This window comes from Tenrec ecaudatus, chromosome 10 (assembly GCF_050624435.1).
Source record: "Tenrec ecaudatus isolate mTenEca1 chromosome 10, mTenEca1.hap1, whole genome shotgun sequence".
Classification (NCBI taxonomy): domain Eukaryota; kingdom Metazoa; phylum Chordata; class Mammalia; order Afrosoricida; family Tenrecidae; genus Tenrec; species Tenrec ecaudatus.
The window spans coordinates 141,437,161-141,465,128 of NC_134539.1; the positions used below are offsets into that span (position 1 = coordinate 141,437,161).

At 37.5% G+C, this 27,968-nt stretch overlaps 1 protein-coding gene across 1 annotated transcript in view; it reads left to right on the top strand.

Moving 5' to 3' along the window:
* Positions 1 to 27,968, top strand: part of EFCAB13 (EF-hand calcium binding domain 13) — a 140,387-nt gene that overhangs the window by 79,929 nt on the left and 32,490 nt on the right. Inside the window, exons 19-24 of the mRNA XM_075559676.1 lie at positions 1,742 to 1,891; positions 5,671 to 5,742; positions 20,458 to 20,601; positions 23,162 to 23,324; positions 23,984 to 24,180; positions 25,213 to 25,281. Coding sequence (XP_075415791.1) covers positions 1,742 to 1,891; positions 5,671 to 5,742; positions 20,458 to 20,601; positions 23,162 to 23,324; positions 23,984 to 24,180; positions 25,213 to 25,281 — 795 coding nt within the window. The remainder of the gene's footprint in view (positions 1 to 1,741; positions 1,892 to 5,670; positions 5,743 to 20,457; positions 20,602 to 23,161; positions 23,325 to 23,983; positions 24,181 to 25,212; positions 25,282 to 27,968) is intronic.

Sequence of the window (27,968 nt, forward strand, 5' to 3'; positions counted from 1 at the left end):
TTGGGACACAATAAAGAAGAGTTATACAATCATTACCATAATCAATTTTAGAACATTTCATTCTTCTTGAACTCCTTGATATTAGTTCCCCATTTCCCCTCAACCTCCCCATGTCAAACCCCAGGAAACCATTTATCTGGTTAGTTACTATAGATCTATAGAGATCTATAGATTCACCCATCCTGAATTTCATGTACTGAAAAACATACAAAAGCAGAAAACAAAGAAATAAAAAACTTAACACCAATAAAATAAAATAGAGAAAACCCTCACTCAAGAATAATGCAGAAAATATTAAAACCTAGAACAATTTAAAAAGGGTTAAAGGGGAGATCAAATAATAAGGTATTCAATGTTAACCTAACTACATGTTCTTCAATCTGCTTTCCAGTGCACTCTGCATGATAGCAAGGCTGTTTACATTCCTGGTCTGTATTCAGAGAGGATTCACTGGAGGCTTAATTTAATTCCACGAGTTTTTGGAAGTTACCTCGTAGAATCAATGTAAATCTAAGGTGGTATAATGATCCACTTTTCAAGTGACTTCCATGAAGGGTTATATTTACTGGTATTATATAACAATTTTCAAAATTTGAAGAAATATAGTATAATAATATTGAGGTCGAGGGAGAGATGGAATAGGAAATGATGTAGATAAATAAAAAATTTTAAATCATTTTATTGAGCACTCGTACAACTCTTACCTCAACCCACACAGACATCCATTGTGTCAACCACAAGTGTACATTTATTGCCATCACTTTCAAAACATTTTCTTTTTACTTGAGCCCTTTGTATCAGCTTCTCATTTTTCTCCTTCCCTTCCTCATGAACTCTTGATAATTTATAAATTATTTTTTCATGTCTTATACTATGATGATGTTTTCTTGTGTTTTAAATTGGCCTGGGATCAGCAGAACTGCCCTCTTTGGCTGTATGGATTGTGCTTGAACAAAGGTGCCTGGCTGGGAGAGTGTAAGTGGTAATTGAAGCTCAGTTATATTCCACTTTGGACATATTGTCAGGAGAGACCAGTCCGTGAAGAATGACGTCATGTTTGGTAAAGTGGAAGGGTGGCAAAAGAGAGAAAGGCCCTCAACAAGATGAATGGACATAGTAACAGCATTAATGGGCTCAGACATAGAAACAATTGTGCAGATGGCTCAGAACCATGTAGCCTTTCATTCTGTTGTGGATAGGGTCGTTATGGGTTGGAGCCAACTTGATGGCACCTAACAATACTCTCTAAGCCTTGAGCCCCAGTAGTGGATTGCAGTTACTCAGAGGAAGGTGCATCTTATTGTAATTGATGCAGAGGGGGACTGTCTTTTTCCAATCCCAAAAATGTAGACCTGGGATCAAGAGTTTCAGCCTCAAGTTTTAGGCTTTCATTCATGAGTTGACAGAAAATTTTAAACCTTCTACATGTAAAAAGGGGAAAATATTATTTGAGGCCTACAGCTCACTCAGTATCTAATAGATGAACACATTCAGATAAAATATTTATCTATCAATCTTTATATAAGTAAATCATGTATATAAGTCCTATATACACACACTAATAGCCCATAATATTCTCATTAACATGCCATTTTCATTTTAAAAATAACTGCTTGAAGTAAGTGGGGGTTCAGTTATAAATAAAAAAATTTTTCTTTGAGAAATTTGGTTCAATAAATATTTAATTTGTGAGTTTAGCTATCATAAACTTTGGACAAAGCCAGTATATATTAATTTCTTCTTTCAGAGCTTAAAGAAGCTATGCACATCTTGTCACATGCTGATAATGGCAAAATTGATGTACCAAACTTGAAACATGCCTTGGAGAGTTTCACTACTAATGTAACTGAAGAGGATTTCAATGAAGCTCTTAAACATTGTGATATCAATGGTGAGTGTTTTTGGTTTTAATAGTCTTAAAGACTCTTTGATTAATATTAAAGACCATCATATGTAACTTAAAGAGATTAGAAGATACTAATAAACATTTTGCAACCCATAAAGATTTCTATTGAATGAAACAAAAATATGAATTGTGATGATAAAAAAGATTGTGTGATACCTTACTTACTAATATTATAGTAACAATACATCAGAGTACACTAATTACCCATGACAAAGACATGCATTATGAATAATGGCCTTTTTAACATTATTGTGTTAGTCCGGGTAGACTAGAGAAACAAATCCATAGAAACTCATATGTATATAAGGAAGAGGTTTATATACAAGCGCGTTGAACATTGAGAAAATATCCCAGCCCAGTCCAGCTCAAGTCCATAAGTCCAATATTAGCCCACATGTCCAATACCAATCTATAAAGTCCTCTTCAGATAATGAAATACATGCAATGACACCAAATGCAGGAAGACCACAGGACAGTGGGTGTGAAATCTTGTGGGTCCAGTGGCATTGTAAGCATCTCAGCACTAGCAGGGGTCTCCATGTTCCTTCTCCGGTTCCCAGGGCACGGGGTCTATCAGCATAGTGCCATGTGTCTTATCAGTAGAGTGTCTTCAAAGGAGTGAGCATTGTCACTAGAAAGTCTGTTAGTCTGGGTAAACTAGAGAAACAAATCCACAGAAAACAATGTACCGGCTTTAGGTACAAAATTACTGATATAAATAGACCACCAGGGAGGTTTTAAGTCCTTTCTCCATTTTAAAATTTGATTATTTGTCTTTTTGTTGTTGAGTTGTAGGAGTTCTTTATATATCCTGGATATTAAACCCTTATCCAATATTTGTTTACCAAATGTTTTCTCCCATTCTGCAAGGTTTTTTTTTTACTTTCCTGATAATGGCCTTTGCTACACAATTTCTTCTTCTGATGAAGCCCAATTTATTCAGTTTTCCTTTTGTTGCTGGTTTATGATTGATTTTTTACTATTGAACTACTCTTGAATTTCTAGGATAAATTCCATTTTTCATGGACTATATAATCCATCTAATATACTGCTGGATTTAGTTTGTTATATTTATTTATAAGAGACATTGGTCTATAATTTTCTATTATATCTTTATATAGCTTTGATATATCAGAGTAATACCAGTCTCAGAATGAGTTAGGAATTTTATCTTCTATTTTTTTGGAAAGCATTTAAAGAGAACTGATGTATTTCTTCTTTAAAATTTTGATAAATTTACATGTGAATTCATCTGCTCCTACCCTTTTTTGGGAGAGGTTCTTGAAAATGATTTCAAGCTCTTCCATTGTTATATGTGTGTTGAGATATTCTGTCTCTTATGTTTTTTGAGGTAGTGTGTGGGTTTTTAAGAATTTGTCCATTTAATGTGTTATCTAATTAATTGGCATATGTTCTTGCAATTCTCTTTTCCTTTTCAGTCTATAAGATCAGTAGGAATGTTCAACTTCTTTCATTTCTGAGTTAGTTGTTTGCATCTTCTCTATTTTTTTTCCTTGTGAGCCTATCTAAGCCAATTTTGTTGACTTTTTTCAAAGAACCAACTTTTGGTTGCTTATATTATTGTTCTAGTCTATATTTGGTTTATCCCCACTTACATATTTATTATATTCTTCCTTTTATTAGCTTTGGATTAGTTTGTTTTTCAAGGGATAAAGTTAGCTTATTGGCTTGATTTTTCAAAAAAATTCAGGTGGTTTACAACTATACGTTCCCATATGACCCCTGCCTTCAGTATATCTACTAAATTTGGTATGTTGTGTTTTAATTTTCATTTATTTTTAAGTATTTGCTAGCTTTCCTTGTTATTTCTTCTTTTACTTCTTTTAAAAGTATATTGTTTAATTTCTACATATTTGTTAGTATTTCAGTTTTCCTTCTGTTACTAATTTTATTCCACTATCATCTTTGAAGATACTTTGTATGTTTTTATCTTTAAATTTATCGAGACTTGCTTTGTGGTCTAAAATAAGGTGTATTCTTGAGAATATTCCATGAGCATTGAAGAAAAATGTGTATTATGCTATCCATGAGTGGAATATTCTATTATTATCCTATTATCCTGCTTGGTCCAGTTATTTACTTTGGGAAGTCTTATGAGTTTAGATAGGGTTTTTTTTTTCCCATTTTAGAAAGTAGTTTCTATATTTTCAGCTATGTCTTGCAGTGTGCTATTTATTTTCTCATCTGGGTTTAATAAACTGTTCATTTTATCCATTTAGTTTTAAATTTAAGTGACCATATTTTTCATTTGTTGAACATATATTTAATTTCTCAGAAATTGATTAGTGTTTTATCTTTGTCTTTTTACAAATGGTTTCTAGATTTTCTCTTTAATTATTTTAGTTATCCTTTCCCCCCCTTTTAATCAGATTGCTCTTTTGTTATTCCAAATTCTTTGAGTGTTAGCCTGATAATTATTTCTTATTCTGGTGATCTGTTCAGTCTGCTGACTCTTAGTTTTGATGCTAACACTTTCTGAGATTTTAAGTTTGGACTTCTCTTAACCATAGGCATAGAATGATTTTTTACATCTTTCACAGAATTTCCATGGGTCTTAGGTTTGAGAGGATTTGCCCAATTCCCCAGATTATCACTAACCTGAATCTATTTTTATCTGGGATTTACAGATTTCTTTCTGCTACCTCTCAGAATTAGGAATATTTAGTTTTCTTTTTTGTGATATATTTTAAATTTCACTGGGATGGAAACCTTTTAAGAATCTCAATATTATTTGGTATTTAATTCTAGTTTCTCATTATGTGCGCACCTAATTCTTCTTGTTTTACTGTCTATTAACATCTAAATCAAGCAGCTAGCCATTTCTGGACCTGATATCTTCTCTCAAGACAGCTACAGAGTCAGTACTACTTACTGCTCTGGACATAAAAATTTCACTTAATTTTTGGTTATTTCTTTTTCATAAGAATCAATTAAATATGTACATTTCATATAGCATCTCTAGGGGTTTTCTTTTGGGAAGGTGTCTGTGGTACCACATTTGCCATTTTATTACAACTGGAAGTAGTTATTTTCCACTACTGTCACATTATTACAGGGGTGTGTGTGTGTGTGTGTGTGTGTGTATGTGTGTATCCCCAAAGGTAACATTGCCACCTCTGAATTTACCTGTCTCCATTTAAAGCCAGCTTCTATACTTCCTAGATTTGTGACACTGGAGAAGTTATTTAATTTCTAATATCATTCATCTTTTAAAAATAGGTATATTAGGTATATCTGTCTCATAGAAGTATTGTGATTACAGGAATTAATACATATATATCACCATAAAGGTCTTGGTGGCACAGTCATGAGCACTTGGCAATTAAGTGATAGGTCAGCAGTTCCAATATACCAGTACTTCTACAGGAGAACAGACCTGGTGATCTGCTATTATAAAGGTTTACAGTCTATAAAATTTCATGGGGCAATTATAATTCTGTCATATCTGGTCTCTATGAGTCAGAATCAATTCGACAGTACATAACAACAACAACAACAACAGCAAAGCACCATAAGAAGGCACCTACTAATATTAAGAACTCAAAAATGTTAGCTATTAACATGAACTGTTCAGTGTGTGGTTCCTAGAAGTATTTGAAATTCTATTTAAATAGTTTCAATCATTTGAGACAGAAAAAATAACTGATTAGAGTTTTAGCTGATTGATACAAATCAGTTTTTATTTCATGTGGCAATTCAGGATGACATTTTTAATATCAACATGTTTGATTTTAACATTCCAGAAAATATGGAGGTGGATTTAAAAGAATTCTTAACGGAAATAAAAGAAAATCCAAGTTTCAAAACATCCTCAGGTAAGTAATTAATGTAATTCAAAGGAAAATGACTGGAAAGTAAGGTCCATGAAATAATAGTTTTAAAAAAACTATCACTCCATGGATTTCAAGTTTTCCTTTCTGAATTCTCAAATTTCAAAAAGAATATCAAGGAATTTATGAAATGTAGATAATATAAAAATAAGTGAAGGTAATAAAATATAAGTAATATAAGATAAAAAAGTGAGGGTAATAAACCAATGATATAATAAAAAGATGAGAAATAATGTAGGGTTAAAGGAGATTTTAGTTTAAGTACCCCCAGTGTTATTACAAGATCCTTTCCCAAGGATACTTAGGCTTTCTCTCAGGGACTTCTGAAATCTATGAATTAGATCAAGTCTTGAAATTGGGTGAAAAACAATATTTTTGTTTTGACATCACAAGTCAGTTTTCTGGAGTTTTTAGGTATACCCAATTGCCTATCTGTTTGTTATCAAATCCAATCTTGTTTGTTCAGGAAACTCAATTTTGGATCAATAACCCCTTAAATCCCTATAACTAATATCAGTCCATACTCTCTGTTGTCTAACCACATCATTTTCCTCCTGCTGTCCCCTCCTGCCTCTTGTCTCCTAATTTCCTCCCATTCTCTTTGCACTTATGGAGACCATTTCAACATCAACATCTTTTCCTAGTATTCAAGTTTTCAGAGAATACCTACGAAGGAACTCTTCACAGACATACTGACACCCCTCTCACATTTCTTGATGTATAGTGAAACAAATATTTCTCTCTCCCCATACTTTCTACATTTTGATATTTATGAAATGATGGTGCTTCCTACAGCCATTGCTATTTTTAGGTGCTGTGGACCTGGTTCCAACTCACAGTGACCCTATGTGCAACAGAATGAAACACTGTCTGGTCCTTCCCCATCTTCACAATTAGTAGTTTGTTCTTTTAAATCATTTTATTGGGGGCTCATACAACTCTGGTCACAATCCATACATCCATCCATTGTGTCAAGCACATTTGTACATTTGTTGCCATCATCATTCTCAAACCATTTGTCTTCTGCTTGAGCCCTTGGTATCAGCTCATTTCCCCCCCTCCCTCCCTGCTCCCCCTTCCCTCATGAACCTTTGATAATTTATAAATTATTTTTATTTTGTCATGTCTTACACTATCTGATATCTCCCTTTACCCACTTTACTATTGTACATCCCCCAGGGAGGAGGTTATATATAGATCCTTGTAATGAGTTCCCCCTATCTACCCCACCCTCCTGGTATCAAAACTCTCAGTACTGGTCTTGAAGGGATCATCTGTCCTGGATTCCCTGTATTTCCAGTTCCTATCTGTACTAGTGTACATCCTCTGGTCTAGCCAGATTTGTATGGATAGAATTCGGATAATGATAGTGGGGGTTGGGGGAGGAGGAAGAATTTAGGAACTAGAGGAATGTTGTATGTTTCATCGTTGCTAAACTGCGTCCTGGGTGACTCATCTCTTCTCCGTGGCCCTTCTCTCAGGGGATTTCCAGTTACCTACGGATGGGTCTTGGGTCCCCAAGCTGCACTCCCTCTCATCCAAAATGATTTGATTTTTTGTTCTTTGATGCCTGATCCCTGATCCCTTTGACATCTCATGATCACACAGGCTGGTGTGCTTCTTCCATGTGGGCTTTGTTGCTTCTGAGCTAGATGGCCGCTTTTTTACCTTCAAGCTTTTAAGACCCTAGATGCTTTATCTTTTGATAGCTGGTGACCATCAGCTTTCTTCACCACTTTTACTTATGTACCCATTTGTCTTCAAGCTTTTAAACCATAGATACATATTAATTAAGACTTAATGCACACCTTAAAAATTTCCCTTGATTTTAACATATTCAAAAGCTATCATCAGTGTAGGTTCAGAGCATTTTCATTGTCGTAAAATGAAATCTTGTGTTAGCATCTATTTCTCATTCTCCTTTTCTTCACAGCTACTGACAACCACTCATCTAATTTTTGTCTCTGGGTTTCCCTGTTTTGAACATTTCATATAAATGGTATATCACTTTTTGTTTCTGGCCTCTTTCACTAAGCATATTATTTTTAAGGCTTAACCATGTTGTATCATTTATCAATAATACTTCATCCCTCCCTCAGAGTTTGAAGGCATGCTCCGCTTTGTTAAAGGTTTTTGCATTCCTTTTTGTTGAAAGCATCATAGAAAATTCTATCGTCATCCAGATGCACATACTATGTAAACTGCCAAAAGATAAACTGTTTTTAAACTATTTCTTCTTCTATGTAATAGATATAACAAAATTCGCCATTTTGATTAGTTAAAAATGTACAATTTAGTAGCATTAATTTTACAACGTGCAGCCAATCCTCACAGATTACCCATTAAGAATTAACTCCTTTAGTATTGTACTGATGAAACATACAACATTCCTTTAGTTCTTTAATGCTTCTTTCCCCCAACTATTATGACCCCAGTTCTACCTTACAAATCTGGCTAGACTGGAGCATGTACCTGGTACAGATAAGAACTCTTGACACACAGAATCCAGGACAGATACAGCCCTCAGAAACAATAATGGGTGTGGTGATACCATGAGGCTAGGGGGAAGAAGGGGGAGAAGGGGAACAAATCTCAATTATGTATAACCCCCTGACCCCCAGGGGGACAAACAACAGAAATGCGGGTGAAGGGAAATAGAGGATCGTGTAAGACAGGAAAATAATTGATAAATTGTCAAGGATTCACGAGGGTAGGAGGCTGTGGCAGGGAGGGAAAAAAAAAAGAGGAGCTGATACCAAGGGCTCAAGGTGAAATAAACATTTGGAAAATGATGGTAACATATGTAAAAATGTGCTTTATATAATTGATGTATAGATTGTTATAAGAGTGGTAAGAGTCCCCAATAAAATGATTTCTTAAAAAAAACAACTCCTTATCCTCCATCCCAGACCAGGGAAACCAGTAATACTTTCTACCTTGATGCAGTTGACTATCTTAAATATTATGTCTATCTTAGATATTTCATATAAATGGAGTAATACAATTTTTGTACTTAAGTGCCTGGTTTATTTCACTTAGCATGCTTTTCAGGTTCATCCATGTCATACTATGCATTAGCACTTCACTTTTTTCCCTCCTGAACATTTTTTTGTGTTTTAGGTGAAAGTTAATACAGCAAATTTATTTCTCATTCAACAATTTACAAACACAGTGTTTTGTGACATTATTATCCCTATAATGTGCTAGTGTTCTCCTCATATCTACCCTGCCTTCCCCATTTTCATCTCTCCAGTGTCCTCGCCTCTCCTTGTCCTTTCTTCTTTGCCTTTAGGTAAATACTGTTTGCTTGGTCTCATACAGTTGATTCTAAGGAGCACATTCCTCATGGGTATCATTGCTTATTTTAAAGAGTGATCTATTATTTGGTGGAAAGGTGACTTATAGGAGTGGCTTCAGTTCCAAGTTAAAAGGGCAGGATAATAGTGTTCGGGGTTCCTCTAGTCTATCAGACCACTAAATCTGTTTTATGTTTTAAAAAATAAATTGGAGTTTGCTGTACATTTTACTCCCATTTTAACTGGGACTTTTATTGTGTCCTTCATCTTAAAGTATGGTAGCTGGAAATTATATAGTTCTTCTAGTCTCTGGTTAGAGATAGCTCTGGTTCAGGTATGTTATTATTCCTGTGGGCTAATTATCTTCTGGAATCAGTGATAAAAATATTCATATTCTCATAAAGAAAACTGGTTAATATGACTATTATTTGAATATAGGCACCAACTACTAATGATGAAGGAATTGACACATTTTACCAATATCTGCCACCTGAAATTGGTCAAACATGCAATCATGATGCACTGATAATTACTGGTGATTACAATGAGAATGTTGGAAACAAAGAAGGACCAGTAATTGGAAAATATAGCCTTGGAGATAGAAAAGGCACCATAAATTTCATAATAGAATTTTGAAAGATCAGTAATTTATTTCTCCATTGAAAATATTTTTTTCCTACAATATAAATGGCAACTACACCTGTGGACCTTACCAAATGGAGTACACAAGAATTAAATTGATTATATTTGTGGAAAGAAATGATGGACTCAATATCATCAGTCAGTACAAGTACAGGGACTGACTGTGAAACAACCATCACTTGCTCTTTTATGCAAGTTCAAGTTGAAGCTGAAGAAAATGAAATCAAATCTATGACAGCCAAGGTGCATTCTTAGAGACCATCTCAAGAATAGGCTTAACGCATTGATCACTAATGACCGAAGATCAGATGAGTTGTGGGATAACATCAAGAAAATCATACATGAAGAAAATAGAAGGTCATTAAATGAAAGATGAGATAAAAGTAGATGTCAAGAGAGTCTTAAACTTGCTCATGAACATAGAAAAGACTAAGTGAATAGAAGAAATAATGAAGTAAAAGAGCAACAGAAAATTTGAAAGGGCAGCTCGAGAAGACAGTAAAATATTATAACGAAACACAAGATCCAGTGCTGGAATGCTAAAAGGGAGGAACACCTTTGGTATTTCTCAAGCTGAAAGAACTGAAGAAAAGATTCAAGCCTTGAGTTGCATTATTGGATAGTTTTATGGACAAAATACCCACTTCTCTGTCAATTTTGTACTATGGTGGCTTGTTTGCTTCTGTGATGTAAGTATTTCAAATATCATAAGGGCCATCTGTGGTGAGCAAATCTCAGCATATCTCGACTAAGAACGGACTTGGAAGAAGATATAGGTAGTCTCATTCTAATAGATTAGTCGCTGAAAATCTTCTGAAAGCAGTGGAACATTGTCAGTGCCAGAATATGAACCTCCCTACTGCCATCCCGTTGATCTTCAACTCATAACCACCCTATCTAGAGATCCTGAGGCTGTAAATCTTTACTTGAGCAGATAGCCTCAATAGTCCCTTGTCCAACACCCTTACAGCACCACAAAGATCGGGAGATTTCTAAATAAAACTGGGGAAGAGCTTCCTCCTCAAAGCAGAGTCAGTGACATGGATGGAGCAAAGCTTTTGGATTTTTCATTTGATACTGTGGTATAACTCAAAATGAGAAGAGACAGCTGCAAATTTCATTAGTAATTTGACTGTGGAATACACCAAGTATGAATCTAGGACGATCAGAAGTTGTCAAAACTGAAATGGACCATATAAAGATCAATATCCTAGGCTATAGAGAGCTAAAATGCATTGTTATTGGCCACATTGAATCAAATAATCATATGGCTAACTATGCTGGGAATGACAAATTCAAGAGGAATGGTATCGCATTAACTAGCAAAAAGAATATTTCAAGATCTATCTTGAAGTGCAGTGCTGTCAATGATAGGGATAATATCAACACACCTACAAAGTAATCTAGTTAATATAACTATTATTCAAATTTATGAGAAAACCACTAAAGCTAATAATGAAGAAACTGACAAATTCTCCCAATATCTTCAGCCTGAAATTGATCAAGTATGAAGTCAAGATATATTTTCCTTAATTTTTATATTTGTTATGTTTGAAATAAAATACTGGGTTGAATATTTTATTAAAATTTCATCTTTCATTTTACTTTCTTAATAAATATGCCTCTGAGAAAATTTAAATCAATACTTGGCTTGCATTCTATTTCTATTCAAGAGCACTGCTCAAGAACGAGTTGAGGCTTTATATTGATGTTAAAGCCAAACTTATTTATCCTGGTCTGCTTAACAGGGAATTTCTTGAGATTAGACCCAAGTAAAACCTTGTCCGCTTTTATAGTACCTACCTCCTTGCTTATCCCAGTCATTGTAGACTACACAAAGAAAAATATAAAAACAACAATACTTAAATGATTGTTCATTTTACACACATTTTTTGCAAGTAATTTTGATGTATGAATCATAGTCTCAAATTAAACAAGCAATAATAATCAAATTTATATGAGATCAGATATTAACCATTCCATTTCTTTCTAAATTCTCCCCTGAATCTATAGGTGCTAATGTAGTTTCATTATCATTCAAAAATAAGATATTTATTTGCCAGAAGCCTACATTAAAAACTTTATTAGAGTTTTATTTTGACTGAAGTGTTTAGATGTTACAATGGAAACATTGGCATAAGTGTGAGTTAACTTTAAGTTTTATAATTGGCTTCTAATAATGAACTCAAAGTTCCAAATTCTAAAAAAAAATTAGCTCTATATACTTTTCCCTCTAAAAACTGACTCCTATTATTCATATGTTTGTGTCTGAACACAGAAAAGCATTTTAGCATGATTTTTGAAAAGTATATGGAGAAATGTCTGTGGAGCGCCACAGTCTACTGAAAACTGCTCCCAATTGAGCATACTTGAGAAAATTGTGGGCTGTAAAAGCTCAACATAGTACCCCTTTCTCCTTGTGAACACTTTAAAACCATCAAAGTACATCCAGCTTTAATGGTAATTTTCGGAGATAAATTCTTTTCCAAGTCCTTCTACTTCCTAAAACCATGAGTAATAGACCCAAATCACGCCAGTGAACTATGGGACTACCAAATATTGATTGACAAAATAAAAAATTATTTCAAAGTACAGCATATTTTCCAAGGCAAGTTGATTTACAAACTTTCTAATGCTCATGCTTCTATTGCAAGAGTACATGAAACTGTTTATAAGGGAAATGCTATAATCCTGAATACTGTCTCTGACTCTTAGGAAGTACCAAAGCGATCCTCCATCTTTCAAATTTCTGTAATATATATTTAGAACAAATAGGGTTCTGTTGCTATAGTTCATGATGGAAAAAAGTCTTTAGTTTGATTGTTCAGACGTAATAAAAAGGAATGACTAAAATTGGGTTAAATTTAATACAAAAAGAACACTTGATCCTTTTTTAAATGGATGTTTGAGCTGTTTATGTTCTTTTACATTTATTTTATTTTTATTTTCTGTGATCAATTTATATGTTAAATTTACATCTATGTGATGACATAAATGAACATAAAACCTACTACCATCCAGTTAGTTCTGACCCTGCAAGGCAACTGCACTTTGGGATTTTGGAGACTGTAACACTTTTTTTTTTTGTTTTAAATCATTTTATTGAGGCTCATACAATGCTTATCACAATCCATAATCCATCCATTGTGTCAAGCACATTTGTACATTTGTTGCCCTCATCATTCTCAAAACATTTTCTTTCTACTTGAGCCTTTGGTTCCAGCTCCTAATTTTTCTCCCCTCCCTTCCCATCACCTCTCCCTCGCAAACCCTCGATAATTTGTAAATCATTATTATTTTGTCATATCTTAAACTGTCTACTTTTTTGTTGTTTGTCTCCCAGGGAGGGGGTTATATGTAGATCCTTGTGATTGGTTCCCCGCTTTTACCCCACCTTCCTCTTCCTCTCCTAGTATTACCATACTCATTATTGGTCCTGAGGGGTTTATATATCCTGGATTCCCTGTGTTTCCAGTTCTTATCTGTACCAGTGTACATCCTCCGGTCTATCCAGATTTGTAAGGTAGAATTGGGATCATGATAGTGGTGGTGGTGGCAAGGGGTGAGGAGGAAGCATTAATGAATTAGAGGAAAGTTGCATGTTTTTTGTTGCTATACTGCACCCTGATTGGCTCTTCTCCTCCCTGTGATCCGTCTGTAAGGGGCTGTCCAGTTACCTACAGCTTTGGGTCTCCACTTTGTACTCCCCCTCATTCACAATGATAAGATTTTTTGTTCTTTGGTGCCTGATACCTGAGCCTATCGACACCTCGTGATCACACAGGCTGGTGTGCTTCCATGTGGGCTTTGTTGCTTCTCAGTTAGATGGCTGCTTGTTTATCTTCAAGCCTTTAAGACTCTAGATGCTATATCTTTTGATAGCTGGGTACCATCAGCTTTCTTCACCACATTTGCTTATGCACCCGCTTTGTCTTCAGTGATCACGTCAGGAAGGTGAGCATCATGGAATTCGAGTTTAATAGAACAAAGTGTTATTGCATTGAGAGAGTACTTGAGTGGAGGCCCAGTGTCCATCTGCTACCTTAATACAAAACCTATACATATATGCAAATAGATTTATTTCCCCATCACCATATATAAATGTATTTACATACATAATGCCTATATGTAGACCTCTATAAGTGCCCTTTCTTTCCTAGTTCTTTCCTCTATTTCCTCTTTTCCCACTATCATGCTCGTCCTTCATTTGGGTTTCAGTAAATCCTCTCAGTTGCATTGCCCTTGATCAATCCCTGTTAAGCCTCTTACACCCTTCTTGCCACTGATTTTGGATCACTTGATTCCTTATCCCTGGGTTTGTTAGTGTCACTTCCTTTGCCCCACTTCCCCATCTCCCATGTCCCCAAAAACCGTCGGTCCCATTGTTTTTGCCTCTGGATTGTTTATCCAGCCTATCTTATCTAGATAGACCTGCAGAGATAATAATATGCACAAAAACAAGACAGCGTAGAACAAAGCAACAAAACAACAACAAAACAATGACAACAAAAACAAAGAAACACCTGCAAATAGTTTAAGGTCTGTTTCTTGACCTTTAGGAGTGTTTTCTGGTTGAGTCTGATGGAGTGCCATATCCTGGCCCCAAAGTCTGTTTATGGTACTCCCTCGGGACTTCCTTTCTCTGCTCCCTTTGATGTTCTCTTGCACACCCTTAGTGTTTTCCTCAATGTGGTGGGGTGAAATCGGGCTCAATCACCACACTGTGTCTCCAGTATTGTCCTCTGTAGGGCTATGGGTCAGTGAGGGATGTTGTATCTCATAGTGGGGCTGGCCATAGGGTCCTCTCTGTGCATTGACTGCTCTGAGCAGGGATATCCTCCTCAAGGCTTGGTGGGCCAGGATGTGCTCCACTCTCTCTTCCTCCCCTTCATTTGCTCCTGTGTGCTCTGATCAAACATGCCACTCTCCCTAAGCTGTAGCTTCAGTGCTGTCCTCTGAAATAATTTTTTCTGGCGGGAGGGACGACTGTCCACGTCATTGGGATTGGGGCCGGCCCCTTATATAAACTTATATAGTGCCTTAGGCAGCACTGGCATATTGACTATATTGAATCTTCCAGTCCAGGAGCATGGGATATTCTTCCATTTGTTGAGGTTGCTCTTGGTTTCTTGTAATAGCGTTCTGTAGTTTTCCCCATATAGATCTTTTGTTCTTTTAGTCAGGTATATTCATAGATATATCAATTTGTGTTTTGCTATTGTGAGGGGTACCACCTTTTTGATCTCTTCTTCTGTGGTCTTATCTGATGTGTATAGCAGTCCGATGGACTTCTGTTTGTTGATCTTATATCCAACCACTCTGTCAAACCTGCTTCCAGAACACCCCTTGTGTGTGGCCTTTATCTCCTCTATCATTTCATCCTTTTTCTGTATTGTTTCTCTCATATCCTGTTTGACTCCAAGCAGCATTCTGAAAATTTTTTTCTGTGGCAGCTCAATGTCTGCTTCTTCTATGCATGTCGTTATGTGCAGGACATCTTCTTCCATTGCCCTTTGTTTCTCCTGTCTTTTCGTTTAGGTCATGTGGGCTGATGGCTGTTTGCACTGCATTGTTTTAGAGGAGCCAGGTGTCATTTTCCAGGGAGTCAAAGAACACTGGCTCTCTGGGAGACTTGTAGGAATGCTTCTTCGAACTTCCTACAGCTAATTTCATTATGGAATTAGCTTACCACTTAATCCTCCTGTGGTTTCCCTCTCAGGGGAATGCACCAGAAGGTTCTTGGGTTGTCTGCTTTGGTGTTGTGGGGGTTGGGCAGAGGTTCCTGCAGCAGCTTGGAATGTTGAAACCTGTTGGCCAAGCTGCCTTAGGTTCCCAGGCACAGAGGCAGGAATTCCCTGGCAAGAAGTTGGATGTAGTACCCCCTGGTGGAGGCCAGCATGTCAGCCTTGGGCTAGCTGCACAGGGTGGAGCTCACCTAGATGGGTGTGGCCCAGGTGTAATTGCCCTTGTCTAAGGGGAGTGGTCTTGAGGTAAGCAGTGGAGTGTGAGAGAACAGGAAAGAGATAAAGGGGGGAAAATTAAAAGGTACCCCCACTGAGACTGTGCCCCAAGGTGGTGGCAAACTGTGGCTGTGTTGAGATTAAGCCCCCACGTGGGCTCCAAATGATCCGGTTCCAGCTGAGACAGTGGTGGGACTAAGATCAAGCGCTAACCAGCCTCCATGTGGTAAGCCAGAAGCCCCCAGCCTCTCAAAACCTAGTGGGTCTGTGCCTACTTATAGTGCTGAATTTATCTGTAAGCATCTCCCCTGGGCTGAATTCTTTGGAGTTCCTATGGTATGTGTTACTCCTTATCTGTTGTTGGCTTGCACCTTGAGATCAATTTTGTCTGAGATTAGGATTGCAACTCATTTTTTTTCTCGAATTTCTGTTTGCTTTGTATGTTTTTCTCCAGCCTTTGATTCTCAGGCTAATTTTTTCTGTAGTCTTGTGATTTGTTTCCTATAGGTAGCAGATTGACAGGCTGCGTTTCTAAGCCAGTCTGCTAGCTACTGCCTTTTAACACCTGAGTTTAGTCCAGTGATATTCAAGGTTATTACATCCATCTGTGAACTCTGTGATGTCATCTTGTACCATTTGTGTTGAATGTTTTCCTACCTCCCCTTCTCAGTGTGTTGTGCGTTTATGTGTGTGTGTGTGTGTGTGTGTGTGAGAGAGAGAGAGAGAGAGAGAGAGAGAGAGAGAGAGAGAGAATGTGTGTGTGAGTGTGTGTTGTTCATTCTTGCTTTCTTTCCACCCTTGAGCCAATGCTATCTTGGGGCTGCTTTATCTTTGTTGCCTTCTGGATGGGGTTGTTCTATGTGGCAGTCTCTTATTTGTGCTTGGTGAGTACTGTTGTTCTGCTCATACTGGCCCAGCAAGAATCTTTTGTAGGGTGGGTTTCTTTTAACATATTCTTTGAGTTTGTCCTTGTCTTGGAAGACTCTTACTTCTCCATCTATCTTGATAGATAATTTGGCTGGGTGGAGTATTCTTGGGTTTGTGTTATTTTCCTTCAATTTTTGGAAATGTTACTCCACTCCCTCCTCTTCTTCATTGTGTCCACTGATAGGTTTGAGCATATTCTTATTTGGGTATCTTTATAGGCGACTGCTCGTTTTTCCTAGCTACTCTTATGATTTTCTCTTTTTCTTCAAAGTTGGATAGTTAAACTATTATATGCCTTGGTGACTTCTTTGGCTGTTTTTCTTTGGGCCTCCTTACTGGTTGCCTGTTTTTCATTCCTTAAACTGAGGAAGTCCCCCCCCCCCCCGAAGTATTCCCTTGCTGTTTTTGCTGTTGACATCTTCATTGTGTCTTGTTCAGATAGCCCAATTATTTTAATGTTGTTCCTCTTCATAACATCAAACATGACTCTCAGATTTTCTTCAGCTTCTCTGATGATCTTATTTGACTGCCTTTCCTATGTGTTGAAGTCTGCCTGATTATCCTCTAGGTCACTGGCACAATTCTCCACCTCCTCACGTCTGTCTAAAAAGTCTGTCAATTTTCTACTGGCTTTTGTTGTCTCATTCCTTAAGTCTTGTTATTCCCTTTGGTGTGTGGCTTTTATCTCCTCTATAATTGCCTCCATTTTCTGTATTGTTTGTGCCTCATATTCTGTATGACTCTAAGCAGCATTCTGAATATTTTTTTCTGTAGCAGATCAATGTTGACTTCTTATATGTATGTCGTTAGGTTCAGGACTTCTTTCAACATTGACTTTTGTTTCCCTTGTCTTTTTGTTGAGGTTTTTGAGGCTGATTGCTATTGTGTTGTGTTATTTTAGGGGAGCCTGGTGCCATTTCTCAGAGATTCTAAGAGCACTGGGCTCTCTCTTTGGGAGACTTGTAGGAATGTTTTTTCAAACTCACTGTGGGGTCCGGCTACCTCTTTATTCTTCTGTGGTTTCCTAGCTAACAAGTATTCTATTATTGGAGGGCAAGTTTGATGGTTCTCTCTGGGGACACTGGTTGGGTGGTTGTGGGCCCATGTGGATAGTGCTGCACTGGTTGATCTCACAGGAAGTCATGATGGTGGGGCCCATGGCAGATTTGGGCACCTCAGAGGGCAGATGGGTGTGCCCACTTCTGTGTAGAGCATTGGGGATGGTGGGCAGAATTGCCCTAGTTGGCTAGATTGCCATATAGGTTGGGCAGAGGTTTTTCATCACAGAATGGTGCGTTGGAGATGGTTGGTGGAGTTGCCTTAGGCTGTCTGAAGCACTACGGCAGGTGGGAGGAAGTTCCCTCAGTCATGTGGGTCTGAGGAGGACAGGCAGGGGCTCCCACAGCCATGCGGAGCACCATGGCAGGAGGGCAGAAATGCCCCCAGCCAAGTGGAGCACCCAAATTGTGGGCTGGAGTTCCCCCAGCCACTTAAAGGGCCTTGGAGAGTAGATGGGAGTTCCCCTGCAGCTGAAGGTGAGATTTCCCCAGCTGTGTTTTATGGTGCAGAGTACAGGAGTTCCACCATCTGAGTGGAGGGCTGGCCTAATTGCCCTAGGTGAAGGGGAGTGGCCTGGAGGCGGGCAGTGGTGTGTGAGAGGAAAGAGAAGAGAAAAAATAACAGCTGAGCTCACTGAGACTGTAGGGGGAAAGAGAGAAGAGAGAGAAACAAAAGTAAAGATACAGCTGAGCCCTGATCACCTGACCATGGGGCTTGAGGGTTTTAAACCCTGCCTAGAGGCGGTGGCAAGCTGTGCCTGTATTTATATAAAGGCCTTGAGCCGGCCAAAGGAGCCCCGCTCTGGCCAAGACTGTGGCAGGGCTAAGGTTAAGTCTTAGCTGGCCTCCACACTGGTAAGCCAAAAGCCTATAGCACCTCAAAACCAAGTGAATCTGTTTCTACTTATCTTTATGATGCTCCTCCTGTGACCTGGCAGAGTGGAATTTCTCTCGGTGGCTCTCCTGTGCTGATTTTTGCGGAGTCCCTCTGGTATGAGTTACTCGGTTGCCATCTTGCTGGAAGTCCTTCGCCATCTCTTTCTATAGTCCCTTACTTTGTCTTCTCAATCTGCCCTTTAAACTTTTCTGTTTAGCTCTTTGACGTCATAATTTCTTTCATTTGCTTTAGCTATTCTATGTTCAAGAGCAAGTTTCAGAGTCTCTTTTGGCATCCATGTTGAGCTTTTCTTCCCCCCCTTTTAATAACCTTTTGTATTTTTCACATATGATGTTCTTTATGCAAATCCACAACTCATTAGGTCTGCCATTAGTGTTTAATCAGTCAAATCTATTCTTGAATTTCAGGTGAAGTATACTCCAGGTTACATATATTTTGGTCCTCGTGGACTTGTTTTAATTTTCTTCAACTAGAAATTATATATGAACAATTAATGTTGTGTTCCACAGTCAGTCTTGGACCTGGGTTTGGCTGTGATATTGAGCTTCTTATCTTTTCCCTCAGATGTAGTTAATTTGATTTCTGTGTATTCCATCTGGAGAAGTCTGCATGTGTAGTAATTGTTTATGTTGTTGAAAGAAGATATTTGTGATGAAGAAGTTGTTGTTCATGAAAATTTCTATCATGCAATCTCCAGCTTAGTTTCTATCACCAAGGCCATATTTTTTGGCTATTGTTCCTTCCTCTTTGTTTCCAAGTTTTGCGTTCCATTTGCCAATAATTATCAGTATATCTTGACTGCATGTTTGATCAATTTCTGATTAAAGGTTTTATTATAGTTCTCAATTTCTGCATCACTAGCTTTAGTGGCTGGTGTATACATCTGCATAAATTTATATATGCATATACATTTATATATGAATAATAATTGTCTTGCCTGTAGTTCCTTGTTTTTCAGGTACCATATATACTTAAGTATAAGCTGACCTGAATATCAGCTGAGACACCTTATTTTACCACAAAAACTGCATTAAAATTATGCTGAAAAACTCAGCTTATATGTGAGTATATATGACACTTATCCTATCACAGACAGTATTATATACTTCAAGATAAATCTTGAAATGTCCATTTTGATGATGAATGTGACCCCAATCCTCTTGACCATGTCTTTTCTGACATAGTAAACCATACAAATGTCTGATCCAAAATGGCCAATATCAGTCCATTTCAGCTCATTTCACATGGAAATTTTGTCTGTTCCATTTAATTTTTGATGAGTTTCAGTTTTCCAGGTTCATACTTCATATGTTTCAACATCTAATTATTAATAGATGTTTTCAGTTTTTATTCTCATTTTGAGCTGTACCCTATCAACAAAAGAAGGTCCCCAAATCTTTACTCCATTCTCATCATTACGGTTGACTGCTTTAAGAAGCCAGCTCTTTCTTAGTCATAGTTTGAGTGCCTTCTAGCCTGAGTCACTCTTCTTCTGGCACCATACCTGACAGTGTTCTACTGCTGTTCATGAGGTTGTCACTGATGCACTACTCAGAAACGGACAGCCTATTCCCCCTTTGTAGTCTGTTCTTAGTCTGGGAGCTCTGCAGAAACTTGTTAACCTTGGATGATCCTGCTACTATTTAAAATAGCAGTGGCACATCTTCCAGCATCATAGCAACGGACAGTCAAGTGGTGGATTTTGAGATTACTATAAGGTTTATATGAGGAAAGTAAAATTTCCTAGAGTAATGTTCTCAGTAGCTGTTATTTGCTATAGAACATAATGATTTAAATTATACTATAATATAGCTTCATGTAAAATTCTGCTATTTTATGCAACATAAGCCTGTCAAGTGAATCAAATAATATACTCTAATTGTGTTATTGAAACATTCACCTTTGGTCACATTGTACAGCTACACAGCTGCTCTTAGGTACTCAGGAAATTCTTCAAAATGATTTAATTGATATTTCTGACCTCAAGACATCATTGATGGATAATGAATTTCATGGAGCTAATACCATACTAGATGAAGTGTTAAAACATGAACCCGAACTTGGTAAGTAGTTTCAATGCATCTCTCTTACAAAGGCCATCCTCTGTTGGTTGGAGAGGGAATCGTATGTATAGGATACGCAGGGAGGGAAAGTTCTCATGGGACATTCAGTGGGATGATTGGTGGGCACCAGTGCTGTCCTAGAGTACCAACACTGATCTTTATTGGACCAAATAGAGGAGAAAGTCGGGACCATGTCTTTGGTTTGGCTCATTGTTGTAGGGAATAACCACTTTCTCTGTGGTAGGTATACATCAGCACGTTTCTATCAGTGTAACCATAAGGGCCAATGAGGGGTCAAAAGTCCAGTTTAAGGATTTCTTCCTGAGATCTCATTTCTTGTTCATGTTCATTTTCTTAATGTAATTATCAGTAGATGTTTTAATTTCCTTTAAAGAAGTCCCCATCTGCTACCTCTTTGTACAACGTTGAAAGGCTTTGTTTCATTAGGGCAATGATATCAACCCACATTAGTTGCTATGTTTTATTTCCCAAAGTCTTGAACAGTACCATGTATAGGACTTCAGCAGCCAAAGTTGGTTGTCTTGCAAATCATGCAAATTCATTTCATGGCATTTATTTTCAGATATATAGGCCTGTGTATCCCTCTAATGGAGTCCTGGTGCTAAAGTGAGCCATGCTTCAGCTGCTCCCTGAAAGGTCAGCTGTTTGAACCTGTCATTCCTCAGGAGCAAGAAGAGGCTGTCTGCTCCTATAAAGATTTAGTCTCAGAAACTCTAGGAAGCAGTTAAACTGTCCTATAGGGTCACTATGAGTTGGAATTGACTTGATGGTGGTGAGTTTGCTTTGGTGTATCTTTTTAATAACAGTTATTTCAGTCCCTATTTTACTAAATAATAGCAGCCTGAGTCCATGTTTAGACAGTAAACATTTTTTTTCTAGCTGCATTTTCTATATAAGGTGCTTTTGGAATCTTTGAGGGCGCAATTATTTGCTATGTGGAGCTGTCCCATGAATTGTTATGTTGCAAGGTGTTTACTACTTCTAGTCCATTTCCAATAAATAAAATTGGTGTTAATCATTCTGATGAGAAGCTTCTTTCATATAGTATCAGATGACCTCACAGAGATTTTGGTTTGGAACTATTTCATGGAAATAGTCTGTAGAGATGCAACTCTGCTTATTTCATAAATGTCTTCTCCCATTATCATAAAACCAAAGCCCACTACCATTGAGTTGATTCCAACTCATCGCAAACCTACACAGTGCTAGTAGAGCTGCCTCATTTCTCCCACAGGAAAGTTTGTGGGTTTCAGCCACCAATCTTACAGTTAGTAACTCATTGTGCCACCATCAAGTGCAATAAAAAAAAAAACACTCTCCAGAAAATCTTCATTTAAGAGGGTTATCACTTTACACCACAGTTTCCCAAAATTATTTGGCCTACTGCCCTCTTTCAGAAAAGAAAAGAAATTACTCAGCCCCCACCTGTCAATTAAAAATGCGAGTACTATGGCCCTTAATCCAGGATTAAAATGTAGCTATGTGCTTTTTCAGGCTCTCTGGATTATTCCAGCTGTACCACTCACTTTGGGAAACACTGTTCTGTACCTGTGTAACTAAAGTCGCATTTGAAGTTCTTATTTTCCTTTTAAAAAAAATAATAGAATAACTCCTGTCTTAAACTTGAATTCAATTAGTGCCTTTGGGGAAGAAGAAATCTCAACTGCATTTTAAAATGGCTTCAAAAATGTTTACAAGGTTTTAAACTAAACAGATTAAAATAGTTCTTGTTTCATTTAATCATAACATCTCATCACATAAAGAGGAGCATATTCTGTGTTTGTGGTGCTGCCATTTTAATAGGAGGGCACAATAATGATGTCACTACACGGTGGTACTATAAATGTACAGTGCAGCTAGACAATAATGATGTCACTACATGGTGGTACTGTAAATGTACAGTGCGTCTAGACAATAATAATGTCACTACACGGTGGTACTATAAATGTACAGTGCAGCTAGACAATAATGATGTCACTACATGGTGGTACTGTAAATGTACAGTGCATCTAGACAATAATAATGTCACTACACGGTGGTACTGCAAATGTACAGTGCAGCTAGACAATAATGATGTCACTACATGGTGGTACTATAAATGTACAGTGCAGCTAGACAATGATGTCACTACACAGTGGTACTATAAATGTACAGTGCAGCTAGACAATAATGATGTCACTGCACGGTGGTACTGTAAATGTACAGTGCAGCTAGACAATAATGATGTCACTGCACGGTGGTACTGTAAATGTACAGTGCAGCTAGACAATAATGATGTCACTGCACGGTGGTACTGTAAATGTACAGTGCAGCTAGACAATGATGTCACTGCATGGTGGTACTGTAAATGTACAGTGCAGCTAGACAGTCACACTCTCTGGTAAGTATTAGTCAAAGGGAATTTACAGAAATAATTACAGAACTTAGTCTTGAAGGGTGAGTTCAAAAAAAGTGATTTTGGAAAGTAGAAACAGCACTTCAAAGACAATCAGCCTGCAGATGCATGGGGCAGTTAGCTAAATTTTGTTTTGCATTGCAGAAGATGGCAAGATGACAATTCAAGAATTAATGACAAAGATTTCTGATACAGTGACAATTCCGAATGATGTGGGTGAGTCTTATTTAATATATATGAGCATCTATTGCTTACATTTGGAAAGACTAGCAGTGGCTTACATGTTAAAACACTTTGTCTCCATGGGGTAATCAAAAAGATTATCTTGTTTGCTAGTTTGGTCAAATCTTCTAATTGTGATTAAAACTTATTTGTCTGGTTCTGTTTAAGAGGGAGGTGATGAAATATTCAACTGTGGATTGTGGATTTATCTACTCCTTTTAATTCTGTTCATTTTGCTTTACTTATTGTGAAGTTTTTTTTATCACCACATACATATTTAGTATTGCTACCAAATTTGTGAATATGACTTTAAAGACTATACTCTGTCTAATGTTTTAAAATTTTTTTCTTGATCCATTCCTTTCCCCTAATTTGTATGTTTTTGAGTGTGTATTTACTATCAATTACTTTAAGTTATTTTGGCAATAGAGTAGGACATCAATACATACAAATAAATAGTACCATTTTTAGGTATAATTTCATACATTAGGAAATTTTTAGCAACATAATTTGAAATATGAAAGAGTTTATGAGGGAGGGAAGAACAGGGAAGGAGGGGAAAAATGAGGACCTGATACCAAGGGCTCAAGCAGAAAGCAGATGTTTTGAGAATGAAGATAGCAACAAATGTGCAAATGTGCTTGACACAATGGATGGATGTTTGGATTGTGATAAAGAGTTTTATGAGCCCACAATAAAATGATTTTAAAAAAAGAATCAAGTTCTTCTCAAAAAATATAAAAGGAACTTGAAAATAGAAAATCTCTCTATAACTAAATATTGCTATGTGTTTTCAGAAGATAAAAAACAGTTTTACAACAGCAGTATTAACAAAACTGAAGATACAGTTGTTTCTGAACTCCAGGAAAAGTTAAATACCATAGGAATCTATTTATCAGATGATAAACTACAGATGACTTTGGAAAAAACCGATCCTTCTCGTGAGTAATCATTTCATTTAGACCAGTGGTTCTCAGCCTTCCTAATGCTGTGACCCTTTAATACAATTCCTTTTGTTGTGGTGACCCCCAATCATAAGTTATTTTTATTGCTACTTCATAACTGTAACTTGGCTACTGTTAGGAATCATAATGTAAATATCTGATATGCAGGATGTATTTTCATTGTTACAAATTGAACATCATTAAAGCGTAGTGATTCATCACAAAAACAATATGTATTTATGTATTGTAAAATATTAATTTCTAATGACAAATAAATAAAATTTTGTCTTGAAGCATGGTGTAGCATGGGTAACAGTCTTCATACCAGGTACTCGTATGTGGGCATATCAGGAGGAGACGGATAAAGGAGCAATGTGTCAGTTCCTAAGACCAACGGAAATATGTGTTTTCCGATGGTCTTAAGCGATCCCTGTGAAAGTGTTGTTTGAAAACCCCAAAGGGGTTGTGACCCACAGGTTGAGAACTGCTGATTTAGACAATCAAGTTTCATGATTTCAGGGAAGATTTTTTTCTCTCTAAATCAGTGTTTCCCTGAGAGGGCCATACTGCCCCCATGGGGGGTGCTGGAATGATATAGGGGAGCTGCACAAGCAGATACCTTGACTTATCTTGGATTTTGAGCAGGGGGACAAAAGTTTTTAATTGCTAAGGGGGCACTGAGTAATTTTTTTTTCCTGAAGAGGGGAAAGTTGCCCAAATAAGTTTGGAAACCTATACTCTAAGTGCCCAAGGAGTTACACACACACACACACACACACACACACACACATTTGTATTTTAAAAGGAAACCCCAAATTATATTTTGTATTTCTTATTTTTTAATTGGTGGGTTTGTACTGAAGGAATAGATTTTCAAAATAATATTTCTGACAGCTTTTATTTTGAACCTAATTTTCATACCAGATAGTTCATAAGATAATTGCCAGTCTTGTATTAATTTTTTAATTTTAAAACATCAAATAATTATTTTACAGACTATCTAAATTATTTTTCCCTTTATTTTTAAAGGTGATGTAGTGAGTGTTAAAAGTATTATCAGAGAATTGGCCAACACTGATGAATTTGTTGAGTGCCAGCGTAAGTATGAGGTTATAAATGAATATAAATAGAAACTTGTATTTGAAGTGGTGTGTGTAGTATGTTTTTTAACAACTCTAAGTCCCTTTTAAAATTTAAACTTAAGAAATATATATTTTAAAATTTATGCATTAATATATTTAATGCTTTTCTAACATTGTTCATTTTTTCCCAACGTGTTTTGAAATTTTAACACCATCCTAACACAGAGACAATCTTGAGCCCACACATTGATAATGAGAATTAGAGTCCTAGATCAATTTCTTAAAGTAAGTGTCAAAATATATGGATTATCTCTAAATGAATTAAATGATAATCAATATTGCAAGATATTTTTTAACTTGCATATTCCTTCCATCTTTTTTTCAAAACAGTTTTATTGACATATAATTCACATATAAAATTCATTATTTCAATCATATTAAGAACATCATCACTACATTCATCACCACTGACAATTTTATAACATTTTCTTCTTTTTTTTGTTTTTTTAACGTTTTATTAGGGGCTCATACAACTCTTATCACAATCCATACATATACATACATCAATTGTATAAAGCACATCCATACATTCCCTGCCCCAATCATTCTCAAAGCATTTGCTCTCCACTTAAGCCCTTTGCATCAGGTCCTCTTTTTTTCCCCTCCCTCCCCGCTCCCCCTTCCCTCATGTGCCCTTGGTAATTTATACATCGTTATTTTGTCATGTCTTGCCCTATCCAGAGTCTCCCTTCCCCCCCCTTCTCTGCCGTTCATCTCCCATGGAGGAGGTCACATGTGGATCCTTGTAATCAGTTCCCCCTTTCCAACCCACTCACCCTCCACTCTCCCAGCATCGCCCCTCACACCCCTGGCCCTGAAGGTATCGTCCACCCTGGGTTCCCTGTGCCTCCAGCCCTCATATGTACCAGTGTACAACCTCTGCCCTATCCAGCCCTGCAAGGTAGAATTCGGATCATGGTAGTTGGGGGGAGGAAGCATCCAGGATCTGGGGGAAACCTGTGTTCTTCATCGGTACTACCTCGCACCCTGACTGACCCATCTCCTCTCCTAAACCCCTCTATGAGGGGATCTCCAGTGGCCGACACTTGGGCCTTGGGTCTCCACTCTGCACTTCCCCCTTCATTCAATATGTTATATATATATATACATACATATATACATATGTATACACATACATATATTCTTTTTTTTTTTTTTGCATGATGCCTTATACCTGGTCCCTTGGGCACCTCGTGATCGCACTGGCTGGTGTGCTTCTTCCATGTGGGCTTTTTTGCTTCTGAGCTAGATGGCTGCTTGTTCACCTTCAAGCCTTTAGGACCCCAGACACTATCTCTTTTGATAGCCGGGCACCATCCGCTTTCTTCGCCACATTTGCTTATGCACCCATTTGTCTTCAGCGATCCTATCATGGAGGTGTGCAGCCAATGATATGATGATTTTTTGTTCTTTGATGCCTGATAACTGATCCCTTCGGGACTACTCGATCACCCAGGCTGGTGTTCTTCCATGTGGGCTTTGTTGCTTCTGAGCTAGATGGCTGCTTGTTTATCTTCAAGCCTTTAAGACCCCAGTCACTATCTCTTTTGATAGCCGGGCACCATCAGCTTTCTTCACCACATTTACTTGTTCACCCACTTTGGCTCCAGCAGTTGTGTCAGGAGAGTGAGCATCATAGAATGCCAATTTAATAAACGAAAGTATTCATGCATTGAGGGAGTGCTTGAGTAGAGGCCCAAGGTCCTTCAGCCCCCTTAATATTAAACCTATAAATGTAGACACTTAGATCTATTTCCCCATCCTCATATATATATTTGCATGTACATGTCTTTGTCTAGACCTCCATAAATGCCCCTTGACTCCCAGTTCCTTCCTCCATCTCCCTTGACTTTCCTCCTGCCCCACTACCATGCTCCGTCCACACTTGGGCTACAGCTATACCTCTTCTCTATGCAACCTTACCCTTGATCGTTCCCCATCAGGCCTGCCACTCCCCCCTCACTACCATTTTGGGTCCCATGTTGTTCCCTTGTCCCTGTGTTTATTAACACCACTTCCTTACCCTCCTCCCCCTCCCCCACCCGTAACTGTCTGTCCCCCAGGAACTGTCTGTCCCATTGTTTTTCCTCCAGATAGTTCATCCAGCCTGTCCTATTCAGACAGACCTGTGGAAACACTAACATGCACGAAAATAAGACAGAGGAAAACAAAGCAACAGTATACAACCAGACAACAGAACAACAAAAACAAACCACTGGCAAAGAACAAAACAAAACACTTCACTAAAGAAAGGCTTGTAGTTCGTTCAAGGATCGTTTGCTGGCCCTTAGGAGCGTTTTCCAGTCCAGTCTGTTGGGCACCACGCCCTGGTCCCAAAGTCCACTTTCAGCATTCCCTGGGGACCTTGCCACTCCATTCCATTTTCTTCTTTCTTATACTCATTGTTACTGTTCCTCATTCCCCCTGCTCAGCTTCCCCTGCCATACCCCCAATAAACCATTAATCCAGTTACTGTCTATCTATTTACCTATCCTGGATTTAATATACAGAAAATCATGGCAAACCAAACAAAACAAAACCTGACAAGAATAACAAAGTAAGGCACAGAAAAACCTCAATTGATAAGGAAGTATAAAGTATTAAAAATTAGAACAAATTAAAAATGAATCAAAAGGAAGATCA